At 34.6% G+C, this 21149-nt stretch overlaps 1 protein-coding gene across 2 annotated transcripts in view; it reads right to left on the bottom strand.

Moving 5' to 3' along the window:
* LOC150096503 (nucleosome-remodeling factor subunit BPTF-like) overlaps positions 1 to 21149 on the bottom strand; it is a 425630-nt gene that overhangs the window by 186104 nt on the left and 218377 nt on the right. For both annotated transcript variants that reach the window (XM_090407800.1, XM_090407799.1), the window contains exon 13: positions 7249 to 7454. In XM_090407800.1, coding sequence (XP_090263926.1) covers positions 7249 to 7454 — 206 coding nt within the window. The remainder of the gene's footprint in view (positions 1 to 7248; positions 7455 to 21149) is intronic.

Consider the following 21149-nt stretch of genomic DNA (forward strand, 5'->3'; position numbering starts at 1 on the left):
TCAAAGGCACTTCTCTGGCAGTATGATACACAAACAATAGACACAGATATCTGCTTCACAGATAAGATTTTCGCCACCGAAGAGTTGTTTAAATACTGCAACGATTGGGTATATGCCCCAGATATGGTTGCACAACATGTGCTATAGCCCAGGATTAAGAGAGGTCATCACCACGCACCAGTAATAGTTTGGTGTGTGTGTGGGGGGGGGGGTATGTATCAACGTGGTATCCAAGTTGTATTTCTGTGAGAAAGGGACCAAACCTGCACCAAAGTATCAAGACACCATGCTGTTATCTGTGGTATGGCCACTGAACAATACCTTGTTTCATAGTAGGCAATGGACCTTCCAAGAGGACTCAGCCCCTGCACACAAAGCAAGGACCACAACAGTGGTTGAAGGCAAATGTGCCTGACCATATATCACTATTGGATTGGCCAACTGAAAGTCCAAATCTGAATCTTTGGGCATCAAATTGTGGTCGGAGATAGGGAGTAGCCTACAAGAAATGACACCACACCCCAGCATTGAAGGTGGATTTGGAGTGAGCAATAGCAGCATTTCTGTTGGCTATTTTGCATATTGCCATTGATATGTAGCCTTATGGACTTTGGGCACGTGTGAAAGCAAAAGGGGGACATTTCGAACATAACTATTATATGCAAATCATACATGTGGTTTGTATGTGCTGAAAGCTAAATGATATTTACTGATAGATTAAAGGTTTATGCAGTGTTCAAGTTGTAGCAGTATTTATGGCTAAATATGTATTTTAACACAGTTTTTGAAAATGGCAGCCAAAACCCATCAAAATAATTGAGCAGCATTAAAAGCTAAGGATAACAGTAACATGGAACCTGGAAACGAGAGCCTTAATATTGATGATATAAATGAAGAAAAATTAACATATGAATTATCAGATTAAAAAGAATTATTAGAAAATTGACCAGAAGTTAGAGAAAGAAGAGAATAATCGTTTAAAAGAACTAAGACAGGAAAAGAAAATAAAGCAAAAAATAAGAGGAAGGAAAGCATGGAAATTCACAAGTTGTTGAATTATAATCATAACAAGGTTAAGTCAGGTCAAATAACAAGGTAAGCCAGTTCAGATATGAAAAAAAAATAATTATTATTATGGTATAGTGATTCAATCATTAAATTTTCACAGGACGAGGAAGCCAATAGATTGAGCTCTAGTAGCTAAATAATGGATCTGAGAAAGGTAACAGAGAAACAGAAAAGAGATGGAAGTGCTTAAAAGAGACAATAATTTAAGCAGCAATAAATATGAAAAGCTTGATATGAAAAGGATATGAAAAGCTTGATGGAAGAAGTGAGAAAGAAAAGTGCAAAAGTAAAAATGGTTAGGTTATTACTGAGATATGATTGCAATGTGTTAAAAAGGAGAGCTATTATAAAAATTATTCAATGCACAGGCTATATAGAAAATGGGTGCAAGTCTTTATATATGTAGAGTGAGTTTCACAGAAAAGACTTGTACAAGAGGGATGGCCTGCAATTGAACAGATTTGTATCAGTGCCTAGAGAAATTATTACTGAAATGAGACCTAATGCAGAGATTCAGAGAAACTAGATCATCTTGGGAGGAATGTTGAGGATGTATAGGGTGTCCCAAAATTCACGCAAGATTTAAATTTAACGCCATTTGTGCGGTAAAGAGTAGAAAAAAAAAAGACAGCGTGTCAGCTGACAGTTCAGGGTTATTAAAAATAATGAAGGTTTGGCAGCTACAGTTCGCAATTTTCGTACAAAACATGGTCGGAATAGTGATTTAACTTCATCAACTGTGAAAAGAGTAATTAAAAAATTAAAGGAAATTGGATCAATTAGTGATCTTATACACTCTGGCCGTCCTTCAACAAGTCATTCAACAGAAAACATCAAAGCAGTTCGTGAGAGTGTTGCTGAGAGTCCAGGAACATTCGAAATGCCCAATTCGGCACCGTGGTCTTGAATTGGGCATTTCAAGAAGCTCTCTACAGCGTATTCTCATGAAAGATTTGCATCTTTATGCTTGCAAAGTTCAATTGACTCAAGAACTGAAGCCTACTGACCACGCACAGGTGAAGAGAGTTCGTTGAATGGATTATGGAACAACAAGTGGATGCTTATTTTTCGAACAAAATCATCTTCAGCGATGAGGCTCATTTTCATCTTGATGGCTTCGTTAATCGACAAAATTGTCGCATTTGGGGTTCAGAAAATCCATGAGTGATTGTTGAGAAACAAATGCATCCACAACGTGTCACTGTTTGGTGTGGATTTTGGGCTGGAGGCATCATTGGTCCATTCTTCTTCGAAAATGCAGCTGGTAAGGCAATAACAGTTAATGGTGCTTGCTATTGCGACATGATAATCCAGTTTTTTGTGCCTAAATTGCAAGATATGGATGTGGATGACATATGGTTTCAACAAGACGGTGCCACATGCCATACACATGCCAAAGAAACAATTCAATTACTGCATGAGTCATTTCCTGGTCGTGTAATTTCCCATTTTGGTGATCAGAATTGGCCGTCCAGATCATGTAACTTAATGCCATTGGACTTTTTTGAGGTCTAAGGTTTATGCCAACAAGCCCATGACCACCCACGCCTTGAAGGAGGAAATTGAGCACTGTATCAACTAAATTCAGCCACATTTATGCAAAACGGTCATGGAAAATTTCGACAAAAGAGTGTGTATGCGCCAGCAAAGCCGTGGAGGTCATTTACCCGACATGCTATTCCATGCATAACCCTATGTATACTTTATGAATCAATAAGAAATTACAATTTTTAATTAAAAACCTGTGTTTTCTATCAAAATTACTTCTTGCGTGAATTTTGGGACACCCTGTATATACCAGTTCAGCTAGGATGTGCAGATGTAATAGTGACAGGCATGTCAGCGAGCATGGTTATAAAACTGCTGAAGAGATGGACTATGATTTGGATTCGGGCATTCTGAGTGTGTCTAGATGTAGAAAAGAGAAAGTTGCCAAACTGAACCAAGCAAACTGCAGATGTAAGCATATGAAAAAGCGAGGAGGTAACCTGTTATGTCTATACACAAATGCCAGGAGCATTAAGAACAAAGTGGTCGAGTTTGTTGCTTTAGTGAATACGTTGTGATCTAAAATTGCTGGCATTAGTGAAGCCTGGCTCTTAGAGCTGGATATAGTAACTGGAACGGAGCGTAAAGGGTATATTTTTAAAAATGGCAGAAGAAATGGCAAAGATATCAGATGACTTGAGTTCAGTTAGAGAAGAAACTCACAAAACCAATAATGGTAATAATGTCCTGTATAAAGTGAGTCAGAGAATATCTGATGTGAAGTGGAGGCTAACGGGATGAAATATAGTGGGGGTGTTGCTATAGACGTGGCAGTTCAGCTGCTGGGAATGAAGAAGAAATCGTTATTATTATGGGTGAATTAAATTATTTGAATATTAATTGAGTAACAGTTTTTTCAAAAGAAAAAACTCAACAGAAAAGAAAGAAGGATAATTTATTGATTGTTGCGAGATAATTTTCTCAAGTAGCATGTGAAACGGGCAACTCAATGACAAAAAAAATTAGACGTGATTGCAGCATCAGAAGGTGTCTCAGTTAAGTATGCAACTTTTTTACCACCATGCGGCAACAATGATTAGGCTGTACTGACCTGGGAAGTTACAAAATATGAATGTTCCAATCAGGACTGGTTACATGCTGAATTACAAAGCTGGAAATTATGACAAATTCGGGAGAATACAGTATTATCTTTGGTCCCGTGGTATTAGTTACTGAGTGGGAAGGTTATCTGCAATGCATGAAAGTTTTGAAAAGATGCTTAAATGATGCAGTACATGAATGTGTTCCTAGTGTTTGAAGAATAAAGAGGATGGGCGAAATAAATGTGCAACCTTATTAATCAAGAGATTCGTAAGAAGAAGATAACATGGAAGGAATACTGTGAGCATAATAGTGAAAGCAGTTATAAAATATATAAAGTGTAGGCCAGAAAAGCTATGAGTATTGTATGGAGAGCTAAGTTGGAGTAAGAAAAGAAATTGGTTGTACAGACTAAAGACAACCAAAAAGAACTTCATGTGCTGTATGTAAAAGAAAGAATGAGTGCAGAAAAATAACTTTACTGAATGCTTTACTTCTGTGTCAGCATCAGATGCAATAAATCAAATAATGAATGCTCACTATGTGAAGATCTATCACCCTGGAATGTGCAACATACTACACAATGCTATTACTATAAGTAGATGAATAAACAGATGTGCATGAGAAGGAGTTACAGAGCTGTTGTGTAATCTGGATAAGAATTTGGCAATAGAGGCAGATGGGATATCAGCCTGTATGTAAAAGGAATGTTCAGCCAAACTGGCTAGGTCCTTGATATGTTTATATAATTTGAGTCTTAGCTCAGGAAAGATCCCATAGGAATGGAAAGAATATATGATAATCCTATTACACAAGGATAGTGCAAAGGCTGATGTGTCTAACTATTGAGCTATCAGTATCTCTGGAGCAACTGAAGATTTCAGACAAGGGTATAAGAACTCGCATACAGAAATGGGTGGACAAACAAGCAATATTTTGCAAGGAGCTGCTTTTGTTCATTAAAGGGAGGTCATGTCTGAGTAATTTGCTGTTATTTTATAATAGTGTTTGGTTGAGTTGCATAAAGGATACAGATACACTATGATACTGTTACACTTTGTTAAGACATTCAATAGGATACCATAATGAAAGGTTGTTGCATAAACTGGAGAAAATGGGATTGGAATGTGAGCTATTGGGTTGGATGAGTGAGTAGCTGATAGACAGGTATCAGAAAGTTTGGGTTGGAAAGTGCGAATCTGCCAGATTTAAAATGACCAATGGTCATCTTAAATCTCAGGGATCAGACCATCCACCTCTGGGTCTTTTTCCTGCCAACCTGGCAGAGAACACTTGTTTTGCTAATCTTTCTTCTCCCATTCTGCATAAGTGACCATTACCACCTGAGATTAGATCTGCTAATGCATTCCTGGATACTGACAATATCAAGTTCTTTCCTAATATCCTCGTTTTTAATATGATATTGCCACCATTGATGCCATCTGTTCATGCCCCTAATCTTTCTCAGGACTCTCATATCTGCAGTCTTTAGTCTTTGGTCAAGTGTTTTACTTCTAACCCAGCTCTCAGATCCACAAGTTAAAATTGGTTTAAACACTGTCTTGTATACAGAAGTATTTAGTGTTTTGGCTAATTTCTCTCTTATTCCATATAAATTTATTCAGTTGACTTCGTACCATACCAGCTTTGTTGATTCTGTCGTCTATTTCCATATTTAACTTACCATCTTCACTAAAAATCGTGCCTAAGTAGCTGAAATGTTTTACTTGTTCTATAAATTCTCCATTCATAATGCAGTTGATATTTTAATGTTTCTGCCTATTTTCATTGTCTTTGTTTTTTAATGCTGACCTTCATACCATATCTATTACAAAAGTTATTCCATTTAGTCAGGGAATCTTACAGACTTGTAGCGGATTTATTTAGAAGTATAACATCATCCGCATAAAGCAAACAGCTGACATTAACATCTCCAATTTTGATATCAGGTTTAATACCACTTTCCTTCATAATGTGATCCATATAGATAATGAATAACAGAGGGGATAATGTACATCCTTCTCTCACCAGATTTAACATTAAACCATCTTCCTGTACTTTCTTCAATTCTAACTGCTGACTTACAACTCAAATAAAGACTACGTATTGCTTGATATAATGCCCCATCAACACCATATAACTGTAGCATTTGGAATAGCTTCTCTCTTGGCACCTTGTCATATACCATTTCCAGATCTACAAAACTTAAATACAGATCTTTGTTATATTCCCATGATTTCTCAACTATCTGTCATAAAGTGAAAATCTGATCTTAACAGCCTCTATTTGGCCTGAATCCAGCTTGTTCTTCACCAAGCTTCTCATCCACAATTCTTCTCAACCGATTCTGAAGTATACTTGCATATATCTTACCAGGAACACTCAGTAATGAAATCCCTCTGTAATTCTCAGATTCAGTTTATTTCCCTTTTTATATATGGGTTCTATGAGAGCTCTACTCCGATCATCTGGAATTCGTCCTTCTGTCCAGGCCTTCTGAACTATGCAGTGCAGCCACTGTACGACTATTATACCTCCATACTTGAGCATTTCTGGTTGAATATCATCTACTCCTGCTGCCTTTCCACATTTCAGGCTTTTGATAGATTTTTCTACTTCAAGTATGGATATGTATTACTGACTGCATGCCTGGTCAGTGTTTTTTTACCCCTGTGCTGTCATCACTGCTTGTTTCATTTAGCAGTTTTCACCATATTTCAAGGATATCTTTTTCTCCTGTTTTCACGTCACCTTCATCATCTCTAATTCCTTTTACAGCACTATTTCCTTCATTTCTGAGATTCTTCTTAAATGGGAAAGGAAAGGTTAGCAAAAAAAGGTGTTTGATGCCAGAATGACATGATAAAGATCAATAAGAAAACCATTTTATGTAGCTCCTAACCACAAGCTTTTTATTTTTGAACTGAAAGCACATTTGCACGACTTGTGGGTGAGCTAAGGATTTTTTTTTTTTTTTTTTTTTTTTGCTTTTAAATTTTTGATTATATATATATGCAGTCGGGAAATCCTGCTCCAATAAGTGGGACGATGAAATTCACCATCTTCCACCTAAAGACAATCACAAACATTCACACCCACAGCAGGATTTGAATTTACAACCTATTGGTTGGTGAGTGGATATGCTAATCACTTGGCCAGCCAGACACTAATTCCTGGTGGTTTCTAACTGCATCAGAAGTCTGAAATATAACATCTAACAATTTGAGTTCTGGCAATAATAGATTGATTTGGAGGAAAGTTATTAACAGGAATAAAAGAGAATTACTGATAATCTCTGCCACAAGCAGAAATTAAGTGTATTCCATTCGATATTATCTTGAATGTTAAGCATAACTTTTCCATCAAGAATCACAAATTATCATCCTATATGAAATTTTGTATGGTAATATGAAGTCATTTCGAACCATCATAAACCATCAGCCACTTTATACAAAGAAAAACAATAATTTATTTTCATTATAATGGCTACTGCTACAATCAATCAAACTATACACAATTCTTTAAAAACTTTTTTTAAAAAACTTTTAATTTTGTTTTTTAAATAAATGTAATTAATTCACATAAAACTACCTGTGATGGTGTCTGGGGAACCACGCCACGAACTGTTAAAACTGTTGGCCTAGCAGCTGCAGATAGAGTTGGTGAGCTACTCATTGAAACAGTAGTATTTGGTCGAACAACTAACTGCTGAGATTTAGGGAGGATAGTGGCTGTAATAGGAAGTTTCACTGTTGTTGTACCAGAAGTAGGTGAAGTCAGAGTGGTGGATGTCTGACCTAACAATTGAAATAAATTAAGAAGTAAATAGATATTACACAATAACCACTTGATTGTATTTTAGTCAATAAAAAATCCTCAAATAGATATTCTAACACTTTTGTATTTCCATCCATAGTTTTTCAAAGTTATTTAAATTAATGTTAAATAACATTAATTTAAATAACATTATTATAGGAGATTTTTAACATGAACAGTAAATTCAGAAATTTACTGTTCAATCCTGTTGCTTTAACTTTCATATCTATTAAATAAAATAAAAAGATTTACATAAATCAATGAAACTCACCAACTTTGACAGGCGCTATTGTCAGTAGGATGATTGTGAGACAATCATCCTACTTACTAGAGGCCAAAAGAGACATGAAACAATTCCGTGTTTGGTGTATCATATGAGAGGAATGGAACTGGATTATGTTACCATTAACCCATCCATGGTACTAATAGTATATAGGTTGAAAACCTTTGTGGATGGGTAAAAACTTGTTCTACTGGTTGAGAATTGAGAATGTACAGGTATCCCTCGATTAACGCGGTTAAATAAAAAATGAATGCAAATTAAATGTTTAATAAATACTTGTACCTACATTATTTACTGCAATTTTTTTATCAAAAAAAAATATCAAGTAGTTTGAACAGTTTTAGATTTTTTCTTATCGGCATAAATTGTATGATAGCAAGCAAAATGACTCTCCAGACCTCGGCAAACATAACACACAATGGTACAAATTAAGTGGTTAGTGAATCCAACATTATTTCATAGCCGAATATAGAAACTACAAGATTTTCGTGTCAAATATATAGAAACTAAAAGTTTCGGGGATGCAAACATAAGCAACCTAATTTATGGGCAACTCGTAGTAAAGGTGGAGTAAGCTCCATATCATTTTCCTTAGTACTGTATTTTCCATAATGTAAAGCACATCTCCTAGAGGACATGTATGATAAATAAGCCTTTGGCTCTCTATTTCAGTAATACATGGTTTATTTATTTTCAGTTACAATCTAGAAATTATTGAACAAAGAATAATAAAAAAACAACTAAACCATACTATACTGACATCAGAGGGTGCAGTATCTCTCAGATACAATTTACTGTCAAATATCACAAACCTTTAGATAACATGTGTTAAAGCAAACTGACAGCAAAAACAGTGTGGAATATCACTCGTAACACACGAATACACATGAATGCACAGCTACTCATGACCTCCAAGCTATCCACTGAATTGTGTAAGAATATTTTTATTAAACATTTTGCATGTATCTGTCAGATCAGCTGCGAGCTCCGTAAGGTTAAAGGCACTTTAATCAAAACTCTTGCTGCGTATATCAAGGGATTGCTGCAATTAATACCTGTAGCTGTTTTTATGATCCCACCTATTTCTTATAATTTCTGTATTTTTAATGCTTATTTTACTAAAGTTGATATAGCAGTTATAACAGGAATAGAATGAATATCAGAACTTTTTCATTTTCCTGGATCAATGACAAGTGTTCAACTGCATGACAATGTGAGACTGTTAAATAACATTAATTATTTAAATTTTTATGTCAGGAGAGCCTTTATAAAATTTATTAACTTATTTATTTTATCTTAACTTGACTATTTCCAACCTCACTAAGTTAGGACTATAAACTACTTCAACATAAACCTCTCAAAATGAATCTTACGTGACCAATTTCTGTCCCCCACTCTCATACAAATCGAATTAGAAAATTTATTTTATTATTGACTGCGCCATCTAATTTGAGTAAATTTTGTTAGAAAGTTAGGGTGAGGAAAAACAGTGAGGATAATCACTAAATATATCCAAATTTTCTATATGCAAGTCGTGACTACTAGTATCATATTATGCCCGCAAGTTTGCATTTTTTTGGAGGGAGTGCATTAGCCAAGAACAGGTCAGGTAGTTACAAAACAAAAGCAGTTATTTTTACTAGACAAGAAGTACATTTACACTAGAGAGATTTTTCAATTATCACATTTAATCACAATAATATCACAATCACAATAATCCCTTTTTCAAACAGGTAATGCAATCTGTATGACAAAACTCACAATTACCGGGCAAACTCATTAAACATAAACTATGCACATAATTGCACACTGCGTAAACAGATTAAAAAACCTTCCCTAAAATACTGACATAAATATAGCCTGACTATATATCAATTCTTAATAGCACAGCTCCCTATATTAAACTACGTGCACATTCACAGTCTTAACAGACAAGTTCTCTAATAATATTCCCACAAACCTTTGCGACTTAGTTACCTCCTTATATACACGTTTTCTTGTAGGCACATTCATGAACCCGAGATACACTTTCTAACTAATTACAAAAATATTGCCTACTTACATATTCACCATAAATAAAGAGTCCAAAATACAGCATACTTCTTCAGGACTTTAGAGTCTTCTTTTGGTAAACTTCATGGCTGCTTGGACATCATAGGCGGTTGCTAGTAAATCTTTCCTCCATCGGATATTCAATATGGAATCAGCCGTAGTTAGCGCTGGGCTTGCGTATAACTGCTGAGGAAATCGGTCTGCTGCAATCTGGAGACAAAGGTCCTACAGTGTTCGATGGGACAAGAGCCTCAACGACAGAAAAAAGAAAGCCTTAACGATGACAGGTAAAAAGCCTTGGCAACTACAGGAATCAAAAGCCCCAATGACAAACGGTAAAATGGCCTGATGACGACCAGAAGAAAAAGCCCTGAGCAAGGGCTACAATCTCCTTTTATGCAAAAATGTCACCCTTTGTTCTCTATTACTGTCTTGTTGGGATTAGCCTCTAGCAATGAAGTCATTTCTGCCCAATCAGTCAACAATGATTGACCTTGCAACCTTTGGTTGGTGTTTTGTCATCACTAATCTGGCATAATCCATACTTACAGCTTTACAGTCAATATATGCACTTTTAATAACATCTATTTAGCACATTATATTTTTTTTCATTACACTTTAAATGTTACTAAATACTGAAAAAATTGGAAAATCGGTTGCGAAAAATAAGCACAGCAAAATTTTTCCGCAAGAGATTTTACAAGACCATATGCGAAATATATACTATCTCCAACATTTTAAAACTTTCGATGGATGAACAACAGGAGACAAGCGCACCCTTCGACTGGAAAAGGTCTGAGTTTGATTTTTGTCACGACAAGAGAAATCTTTATGTGGACTTTTTCAACTGAAAGTGAGTTGGCTGATCTCATATGGAGGTAACAGGTTTTTTTTTCATTCTGCATACAGGCAAATCAATCATGAGAACATATAGAATTTACATAAAAACTATGGTTGGTAGTGGGCGATAGATGGTTTTATATGTTGATGGTAGTAGTAGCGTATAGATGGAGGATTAAGTGGTACAGGAGATGGTGAGATGTGTGTAGTGGAGTAGGGTAGAGAACAACTTGGAGGTGTCACATAGTAATAGTAAAATAGTAATTTCATAGCCCATCAAATAACTGATATGTATTTAATTTATTTCGGTGATAGTATGAAAGAATTTTAGCAAAATGTTTAAGTTTTGATTTTGTGTGTAGCTGAAATTCCTAACATGGTTGAAAGGAAGTTAAGCAATTAATAATCACTTGGTTATACTTAAACTGCACACAGATTTAAAAGTTACATTATTTAACTCTAGCCTCTGTAGCTCAGTCAGTATAGACAAAGCCCTTTGGTCGGAAAGATCTGGGTTCTCGATTCCCATCAGTGATGTGAGGAACTTTTATCTGGTCTCTTTCGACTAAAGATGAGTTAGCTGGTCTCATACTGAGGTAGGAGTTTTTTACCTGGAAACTCGAGTTTTTCGTCCACCAGAACAGGCAAACTGGCTTCGTGAACACACATGGATTATAGTCATGAATATACATGCCAGTCCTGAGGCTAGATAAAATTGGGGGGGTTGGGAAAAGCAATGATGAACTATCCTATAAAAATTTCGCCAGGAATACTTTGTGGGCAAAGCCTACAAAGTCACCTACGATCAGAAGCGACAAAGGGAAAATCAGTATTATTTAACTCTCCCTGTACACACCCCCCTTGAGGGTACATGGCAGGATGATGATGATGAAAAATTATTTAACTCTCCATGAACCAATGGAAACCTCAATATTTTCCAGAAATTGTTAATGTTATAACTATTCAGTAAACTACCAGCTTCTGGTGTTACATACATTCACTATGTTATGTAAGTAATTTCAGTCAGAGATTGTTAATGTTGCTGGATAAAGTTATTTAATTTTGGAATTCAACTAGATGCAAACCCAGATATTAGGATATATGCAAAAAAATTTCAATTTCAAGTAATGTGGATTTTTTATTTTTTCCTTTAGTACTATGACAGGATAAAGTTTAGATAAAATGAAAACTTTGGCCCAGAGAACAAATATAGTACTCTCTCAAACCACTCTAGGACAGCACTTCCCAAACTGTGGGCCGTAGCCCCCTTGGGGGGGCCATAGGTTTTGTTGAGGGGGGCCGTGAAACAATGAAAACATGAAAATGTTTTACGACTAAGTAGATTTTTTTTTATCTTAAAAGAAACGTATTTAATTTTTATTATTTATTTTTGAATTATTTTTTATATTTTAATGGAAAAAAAATCACACATTGGCACGGGTTCACAAATTTTGCTTCCTGCGTATTTTGGTGCTTAATAAATATTAGTAAATATATGCTTATTCATATAAGTTTCATTACAAAGCAGAAATCCAAGAATTGCAGTTTTCAAATATTTCACCTATTATTGACTTTTTGTGTAGCAGTATTGAAACACATCCATCACATTAAATTGTTATTACACTTCTTTTATGTTTTTAATTCTTTCTTTATTACTAATCGTCTTATGTTTCATGTGCTTGTACTGCAAATGTACAATAACAATATATCTATCTATATAAAAATATGAGATAATGTGCCATGTCAAATGTGTATGTAAGATGCTAAAAATGTAATATTTGCTGTGTATGTCTTGTATTGAATATAAATACAATAAATATTATAATAATATATGTTTATATTATGATTTTTTTCAAGGGGGAGGCTTGAAATATTTTAATTATTCCAAAAGGGTCCTTGACACCCGGAAGTTTGGGAAGCACTGATCTAGGAGGCTTTTCATCATTGATAAATTTCAATCAATGATGAAATTTATCGTTTACTGTGACATTTGCTTTGCTGACATTTCCTCTCCCTTTCTGCTTGATCATGATATCTAAGATTAGCTCAGCTCACACATTTCTGATTTCTACCATGTCAAGTTCCTTTATAATATCCTTATTTTTAATATGATACTGCCATTGATGCCACCTGTTAATTTCCTTAATCATTTTCAGAACCCTCATATATGTGGTCTTTGGTCTATGAACAAGTTTTATTTGTAATCCAGCTCTCAGATACATAAGTTAAAATTGTTTTGATTAAAAATGCCTTATATATACAGCTAGTTAAGTGTTATGACAAATTTCTCTTTAATTCCACATAAATTTATTCAGCTGACTTCCTGCCATAACAGATTTGCTAATTCTGCTGTCTGTTTCCATATTTAGTTTGCCATTTTCACTAAAATATGAACCTAAATAACTAAGATATTCTGCTTGTTCAACAGGTTTGCCATTAAGGATGAAGTTGAGATTTTCAGGATTACTACCTAATTTCATAGTCTTTGTCTTTTCTACTGCTGATTTGCATATCAAATTTATTAGAGTGGTTATTCAATATGATTAGGGAAGCCTGCACACTCGTACTGGGTTTATTTAGGAATACAACATCATCTGCATCAAGTAAAGGGCTGAGATTAATATCTCCAATTTTGATATTACATTTAATGCCATTTTCCTTCATAACGTGATCTATTTAGATGATGAATAACAATGGAGATAAAACGCATGACAATCATTTCATTTAACACTTCATTTAACATAATACCATCCTGTATCTCCATAATTCTAACTACTGACATACAAACTTACATATACACCGTGTATCGCTCAGTACAATGTCCAATTTACACCATATAATTGGGGTTTAACAGCTTTTCTCTTAGCACCTTATTAAACTTTTTGAGTTCTAGAAAACTTAAATAGAGATCTGTGTTACTTAATTTCTCAACTATCTGTCTTAAACATCTGAACCTGAAACTAATTTGTTCTTCTGCAAGTTTCTCTTTGACAATTTTTCTTAGCCTCTTCTCAAGTATACTTGCCAAAATCTTACCTGGAACACTCATTAGTGAAATTCCTTTGTAAGTTTCCCATTTGGTTTTATTTCCCTTTTTACAGATGGAATCTATGAGAGCTCTACACCAACTATCTAGAATTTGACCTTCTGAATTATGCAGTGCAGGCAATTTACTTTTAATCTTCATATTTGAGCATTTCTGGTTGAATATCATTCACTCCGGCTGTGTACCACACTTAAGGTGGATTTTTCTACTTCAAGAATTGATATGTATATGATTGCATTTCTCTTTAATGTTTTCTATGTAATCTCACTGCTTGTTTCATTTAGCAATCATTGAACGTATGAACGTATTAATTTAAACATCTGAAATATCTTTATTTCAATTTTTGTCACTTCTATCATCTGATTTTTTTTTTTTTTTTACAGTGCTCTTTTCTCCATTTCTAATCTGTTTCAATAGCCTCTAGAGCATTTTGCCACCTTCATGATATTTATTTTCTAAGTTTTAGATTTCTGCCACATGCCTCTCTCTCTCTCTCTCCGGCTAAATCAGTCAATGTTTGATTCAGGTTCTACTAGCATATCTCCAAGGCTTTTCTTGTTTTCAAACTGTCTTTTATTTATCTTGAATAATAATTGTGTATTTGATACAGTTTACCTCTGAAAGCTGTTCAATTTTCTTGCACACTTTTCTTTTCAATATCATATTCAATTTTATCCTGATCAAAACTAAATGGTAATCACTTCTTATTTCAATTTTTCTTTATACCCTTGTGTCCTATCTTGTGCATGAAGTTATTGCTATCAACAATAACATAGTCAATGAGACTTTTCTTATTTCTTGTGTCTTCCCACCATGTAAATTTGTACGCATTTTTATGATGGAGAATGGTTTATGACCTGAAGGTAAATCCAGCAGGGACTTATTATTATTAGCTTTGCTCTTTTCTCCAAATTTTCCCAAAATATTTCTGTGTCTGATAATCATTTCCTACTCTGCTGTTTAGATCACCAACATGAACCAATTTTTTTTATTTTTACTTTGTATAAGCTGCCATCATCTTTGAAAAATTCTTCCACTTTCATAGTAGAACTTTCTGTGAGACCATATGCCCAAATAAGTCTCACTGTCCAATTTCTTATTCTTATATCCATATACATCACTCTATTTGATACTGCCTGCCATTCCAGATTATCTTCACTGTGGGGGAGACCTTTGTCCAGCAGTGAATGGAAAATAACAGATGATGATGACAATGTTACTCCTTCTTTTCCCTAATCATTATTGCATGAATATAATGTTGTATCTGTTGATTAGAAAGATATCGCCTGTTTTTCTACTCTTTGATTTGGTAACACCTATTATGTTGGTTTGATACTATCCAATTCTATTAGTTCCCTTTCCTTTCCATTGATGCTTCTTATGTTGATGACCAATCTTGAATTCTGCTGATTTAAATTAAAAAAAAATTTTTTTTTTTATAACCAGTAGCTAACTTTTTGCTCTTCGTCCTGGTTCCTTGATTTTGTTTAACCAAGTGATACTCCAGCTAACATGAAATTCTATCATATTGTAGAATAATTTTGTGTCAGTTTAAGCAAATAAGAATACACTTTGGTCCACTAAATTCCCAATTGCCACTCCCATCTAGATCTGTTCACTTTCCAGATAGATACCTACTAACAGTGTTACCATGGTGAGGATTGCACATTAGGTCAGAAACTCCTCTCAGTTATCAGCTTTTATCCTTAACCAACCCATCTTTATCATAATAATCAATTTCATGATCTGGGGGAAGATAGGGTACCTATAACAGCACTACATATTAAGTTTACATTAAATTATTACTAATGTCCTATAAACAATTTCCCTCAGAATTTGACCATCACTTGTTGACACTCTAATGTTACCAGATCTCATATTTCTATCTTCTAGAACACTTCTGACTGCAAAAATCCACTTTGATTGGTCTTCTGTGCCCTTTTCTTGACATTTCAGCATCAAATGCAAGTTCTGATAACTTTCCTTCTGTCATTCTGTTTAAATGACCATGTAACCTGAGATTAGCTCTGCTCACACATTCTTGTACACCCCTTAAAGAATGTCAAGTTCCTTCCTAATATCTTCATTTTTAATATAATTCTGCCACTGATGCCATCTGTTAACTGCTGAAAATTTTCTCAGCTATCGCATATCTGTGATTTACAGTCTTTGATGTGCTGTTTCATTTCTGACTCTCAGATCCATAAATAAAAATTGGTTTCAACCATATCTAGTACACTCAGTGTAGTGATCTGGCTAATTTATATCTTATTCCATATAAACTTATTCATTAGACTTGCTTCACACCATACAAGCTTTGCTTATTCTGTTGGATATTTCCATATTTAATTTCCATCTTCACTAAAAATAAAGATATTAGGAAGGAACTTGACACTGATAGCATTCAAGAATGAATGTGTGAACAGAGCTAATCTAAGATGGTATTGGTCACTTCAACAGAATGGGAAAGAAAAGGTTAGAAAAATAAGTGTTTGATGTCAAGATGGTAGGAAAAGAACCAGAGAGATATCAAGATCTAGGTGGAATGATTCAGTCAGAAGTGACTAGAAGAGTGAAATATTGGAGGAAAATCGTTGACAGAAGATTAGTAATAGAGCAAACTTAATCATTAATACTAACATAGTATCTACACCCCTTGAAGTTACATATCAGGAAACTGATGATAATGACTGCCTAAACAGCTTAAATATTTTACATGTAGTACAGGTTTTCCGCTGAGAATGTATTTGTAGTTTTCTATGTTCCTGTATATTTTCATTGATTTGGTGGTTTTACTGCTAATTTACATGCGAAATTTGTACAGATGTAATTCAATTTAGTTAAAGATGCTTGGGCATCTGCTCCAGATTTGGATTTAGGAGTACAACACTGCAAAACTAAAAGAGTTGAACTAATTATCTCTAACTTTGATATCAGGGCTAATTCTACATTCTTTAATAATGTGATCAATATAGATGATTAATAAGAGTGCAAATAGAATGTACCCATCAAACCTTTAATTTTAAGTGCTTACTTAAATATAAACCATGTACTGCTCTGTATAAACTTTCTTTTACCCCATGTAACTGTCACATTCTGAACAATTTTTCTCTTTCTTATTCTAAGAAAGGTTCCAGATCTACTAAACTTAAATGCTGATCCTTATTATATTTCCAAGATTTCTCAACTATTTACTGTAAAGTGGAAATCTTGATCTTGACAACTTCTATTTTTCCTGAACCAAGCTTGCTCTTCAAGTTTCTTTTCAACAATTTTTCTTCACCTCTTCTCAAGTATGTTTGTGTTTTAGAACTCAGCAGAGAAATTGCTCAGTAATTCTCAGTTTTATTTCCCTTTTTTATAGATGGGAACTATGAGAGCTCTACTCCTATCATATGGAATTCCAACTTCTGAATTATGTTACCACTGTTAAACTTTTATAGCTCATATTTGAACATATCTTGTTGAATATCATCTAGCTTAGCTGCATTTCCAGATTTCAGACTTTAAACAGCTCTTAACCTCAAGTATTGATATGTACTCCTGAATGCACCTGGATATTTTCATCTTGAATGTTTTTTACTACTGTTCTGTCATTACTTGTTTCATTTCAAGTATTTGAAAGAAATTACTCCAGATATTCAGACTACATTTAATTTTGGTATTCATATCATCTTTATCATTGCTAATTCTTTTTTACTATACTCTTTCCTACATTTCTAAGCTTTTCAATAGCTCCCATAATATTTTTCAACTTTCTTGACATTTATCTTCTGTTTCCCTTTTTTGTTGTATCTCTCTTACATTTTTGTTTTCAAACTCTTACTTTTTCTTTAATAATATTTATATAACCGAGTCTACAATTCTGTTGTAAAAGCAGCTTGACTTTAATTCTTTATAAAACTTTTTATATATTTCTTTTCAATATGATATTCATTTTTATCATGCCTACTTAAAACTAAGTGATCATCACTTCCAATTGCAAAATTCTGATTACTAGTGTATCCTGAACCAACGTGAAGATATCATTATCAATTAATAGCATAGTCAGTAAGACTTTTCCTTTTTGTGTGTCTTCTCTCAATGTGAATTTGTGCAAATCTTTATGCTGAAACATGGTGTTAGTGATGACTAATGTGTCCTGAACAGAAATTCAGGAGGCACTTATCATTATTATTAGCTTTGTCCTTTTCTTAAAACATTCCTATATGCCCGGGATTCATTTCCTACTCTGCTTTTTTTTTTTAGATTCCCAATAATGACCAGTTTTTCAATTTTCTTTAAAATATGGGAAGTCATTAGCTAAACTCGTTAGACCCAAAAAATTCCTCCACTTCTTCCTTAGAACTTTCCACAGACATAAATAAATTTTATTGTCCAATTCCCCATTTTGAAATATATCCTACTTGAAATTGCCTGCCAATCAAGAAGCTTACATTTGCATTGGGCACTGAATGCTATCTCTACTCCTTCCTTTATCTGATCACTACTATCCAAATATAACAGCCAATATTTATTATTTACCACACCTTTTTCAGTCCTCTTTGTCTCAGTAACCCCAATAATGTCCAAGTCGTGCTTCTTTAGTTCTGCTGCCAGTTCGCCTTTTTTTTGCTGAACTCGAATTGTTGGTGACTATCTTGAACTTCGAGATGCTGAGTCTATTCCTATCACTGATCTCCCTGGTTCCATGACAAAAATAGAAAGAGCTTCATTTATCCATGTAATGCCTCAGCCATCATGAAATTTCACCATGTTATACCATATTTGTTACTGATATAAGCAAAATACAGAATACACCTTCCACAATGAAATTCATTTACCATTAATTTCATATAGAATAAAATTAATTCTCTTCCTAAAGTCTTACACGAATATAAAGTCTACAGTAGGATCCCAACCCACAGCATGTTGGTTAGAGAGCAGGTATGCTACACACTCAGTTAACTAAGCTGGCAGTTATCAAAACATTGGCTGCTGCGATGTTGATAGTATGTCAGGTGTTGTCAAGGAGATAACTAGCAATGTCAATATTACAGTCTTGTCATATATACTATTCCAATTTGGCACATCCCAGCGCAGGCCAGAGTTGTGCAAGAATTTCCTGCTAGTGGCACTGTGCACTTTTGACATGCAAACACTCAAGGAGAAGACAGAATCCTCATTTAAGCATTTTATATGGTTAAAATATACTGAGGAATTCATAACTAATGGAAAGACCTGAGTTCAAATAACATCCTAGATGTGAAAAATTCATTATCAAGGCTTTTCATGCGAGAGTGAGTTAGCTTGTCTCATACAGAGGTGGCAGGCTTTTACCTCCCAGAAACTCAGATTTTTTTGCCCTGCAACCAGACAAACTAGCCAGGAGAATATGCAATTTATGTACAAAATATACTGACAGGCATAGGCCTAACCACTTTATTTTGGAATCATGGTTATGATATCCAAGTTGGATGGTTGTGGATACTAATGACTCATTAAGAACTGTAGAAGAAGAAGAATATATATGCTGACAATGTTATCAACCTGACCTCACCTATTGCTTATCCAAGAATTCATTACTATAGAAAAGGAGACAACAACTGTCTAACTTTTCTTTACCTTAATAACACATCTTGCAAATGGTAAACTTTCTTTTAGAGTATAGAGAAAACCTACTCACATGGGCTGATATATTTATAGACTTTCCATTCTCTTTTTGATATTATTAAAACTCTAACAGACCTATCAATCTCTGTTCCAATGAAGTATCCCTCACAGGTAAACTTAACCATATACGACACACCTTCTTACCTAATGGTTTAAATTCCAACAAAATTAGCAAAATGTTCCTTGCAAAATCCGTAACCTTCTTGATATATGGGTTATAGTAATGTGAAATTATTTCTTGTCACTTCAACACTCCCAGAAATTAGCTGCACTGAATGTCAGGGTTTTTTTAGAATCTGCGGCTCCTTGAAAACCAATGTAATTTAAGTAAATATGGGTGTTAAACTCTACCTAAACTTGCAGAAACTATAATTCTTAGGCATCCTAAGCAAAAATGTGCCAAGTCAAAAGGTTAAAGAAAACTAAAAATAACTATACATAAGTAAATACAGAGCTCTAAAATGTTATAAACTTGCATGAGAATTAATATCTTATAAACATCTTAAAGCATTGATATATATAGGGGATAATCAAAACAATGTAAACACCTACAAATCTTTTGGAGAATTTTTTTATTAATAAGCTGTAGACCCACCTCAGGCTGTTAGAACACCATGAATTCGATATGGAACTGGGTACCATTCTTCTTGCATATATGTTCCAACTGTGCCAGTGATGTTGCAGGTGGAAAATGTTATTAAACTTGAAGAACCAATTGGAGACAATGCCTTGTACATTTCCATACCTTGTCATAATCTTCAATACTATGGCTCATGATATACCTACAATCTCTGTCGTTTTGGTTGTGGCAGTTCCTGCAAGCTGCACTCCAATGATGACAATGATCATACCTTTTTTTTTTTGGAGGTCACTGAGGTCTGACATTTTGCACAACAACAATCACGGAGACAACGTCATTCACAATGTGAGGTATATAATACAGTACAGTACAGTATGATATCAGCTATCACATAGCAGTGCCGCAGTCGACATTGAATTAGTTGTTGTGCAGTGCAATTAGTGTGCAAAATGTCAAACCTCAGTGACTGCCAAAAAAGGTGTGGTCATTGGAGTGCTGCTTGCAGTAGTTTCCGTAACCCAAACAGCAAAAATTGTAAATGTATCATGAGTCATAGTATTACAGATTATATGACAATTTATGAAAATGGACAAGGCATCTCCAATTGGGTATCAAATGTTCAATCACATTTTCCACCTGCAACATCACTGGCACAGCTGGGACATATTTTGATTTAAGCAAAATACAGAATACACTTCCACGATGAAATTCATTTATCATTAATTTCATGAAGAATAAAATCAATTCTCTTCCTAAAGTCTTTCACAAATATAAAGTCTACAGTAGGATCCCAACCCACAGCATGTTGGTTAGAGAGCAGGTATGCTATCCACTCAGTTAACTAAGCTGGCAGTTATCATAACATTGGCTACTGTGATGTTGATAGTATGTCAGGTGTTATCAGGGAGATAACTAGCAATGTCAATATTACAGTCTTGTCATAAATACTATTACAATTTTGGCACATCCCAGAGCAGGCCACAGAGTTGTGTGAGAATTTCCTGCTAGTGGCACTGTGCATTTTTGACATGCAAACACTCAAGGATCAGTAGGATGCTTGTGTATCAGACTATTAACATTATAATGATACAGAAAACGTATGTGAACAAAGAACGGGTCAACCACACTGCATTAGGATGTAACAGCTTGTGATGACATGTCTCTGCTATAATCCTGTGAGAACACAGAAAAAAAGCAATGTCATGAGAGATGAATGTTTACCA

The sequence above is a fragment of the Typopeltis vanoorti genome, chromosome 18 (assembly GCF_054136105.1).
Source record: "Typopeltis vanoorti isolate ZY-2024b chromosome 18, IOZ_Tvanoo_1.0, whole genome shotgun sequence".
Taxonomy (NCBI): Eukaryota; Metazoa; Arthropoda; class Arachnida; order Uropygi; family Thelyphonidae; genus Typopeltis; species Typopeltis vanoorti.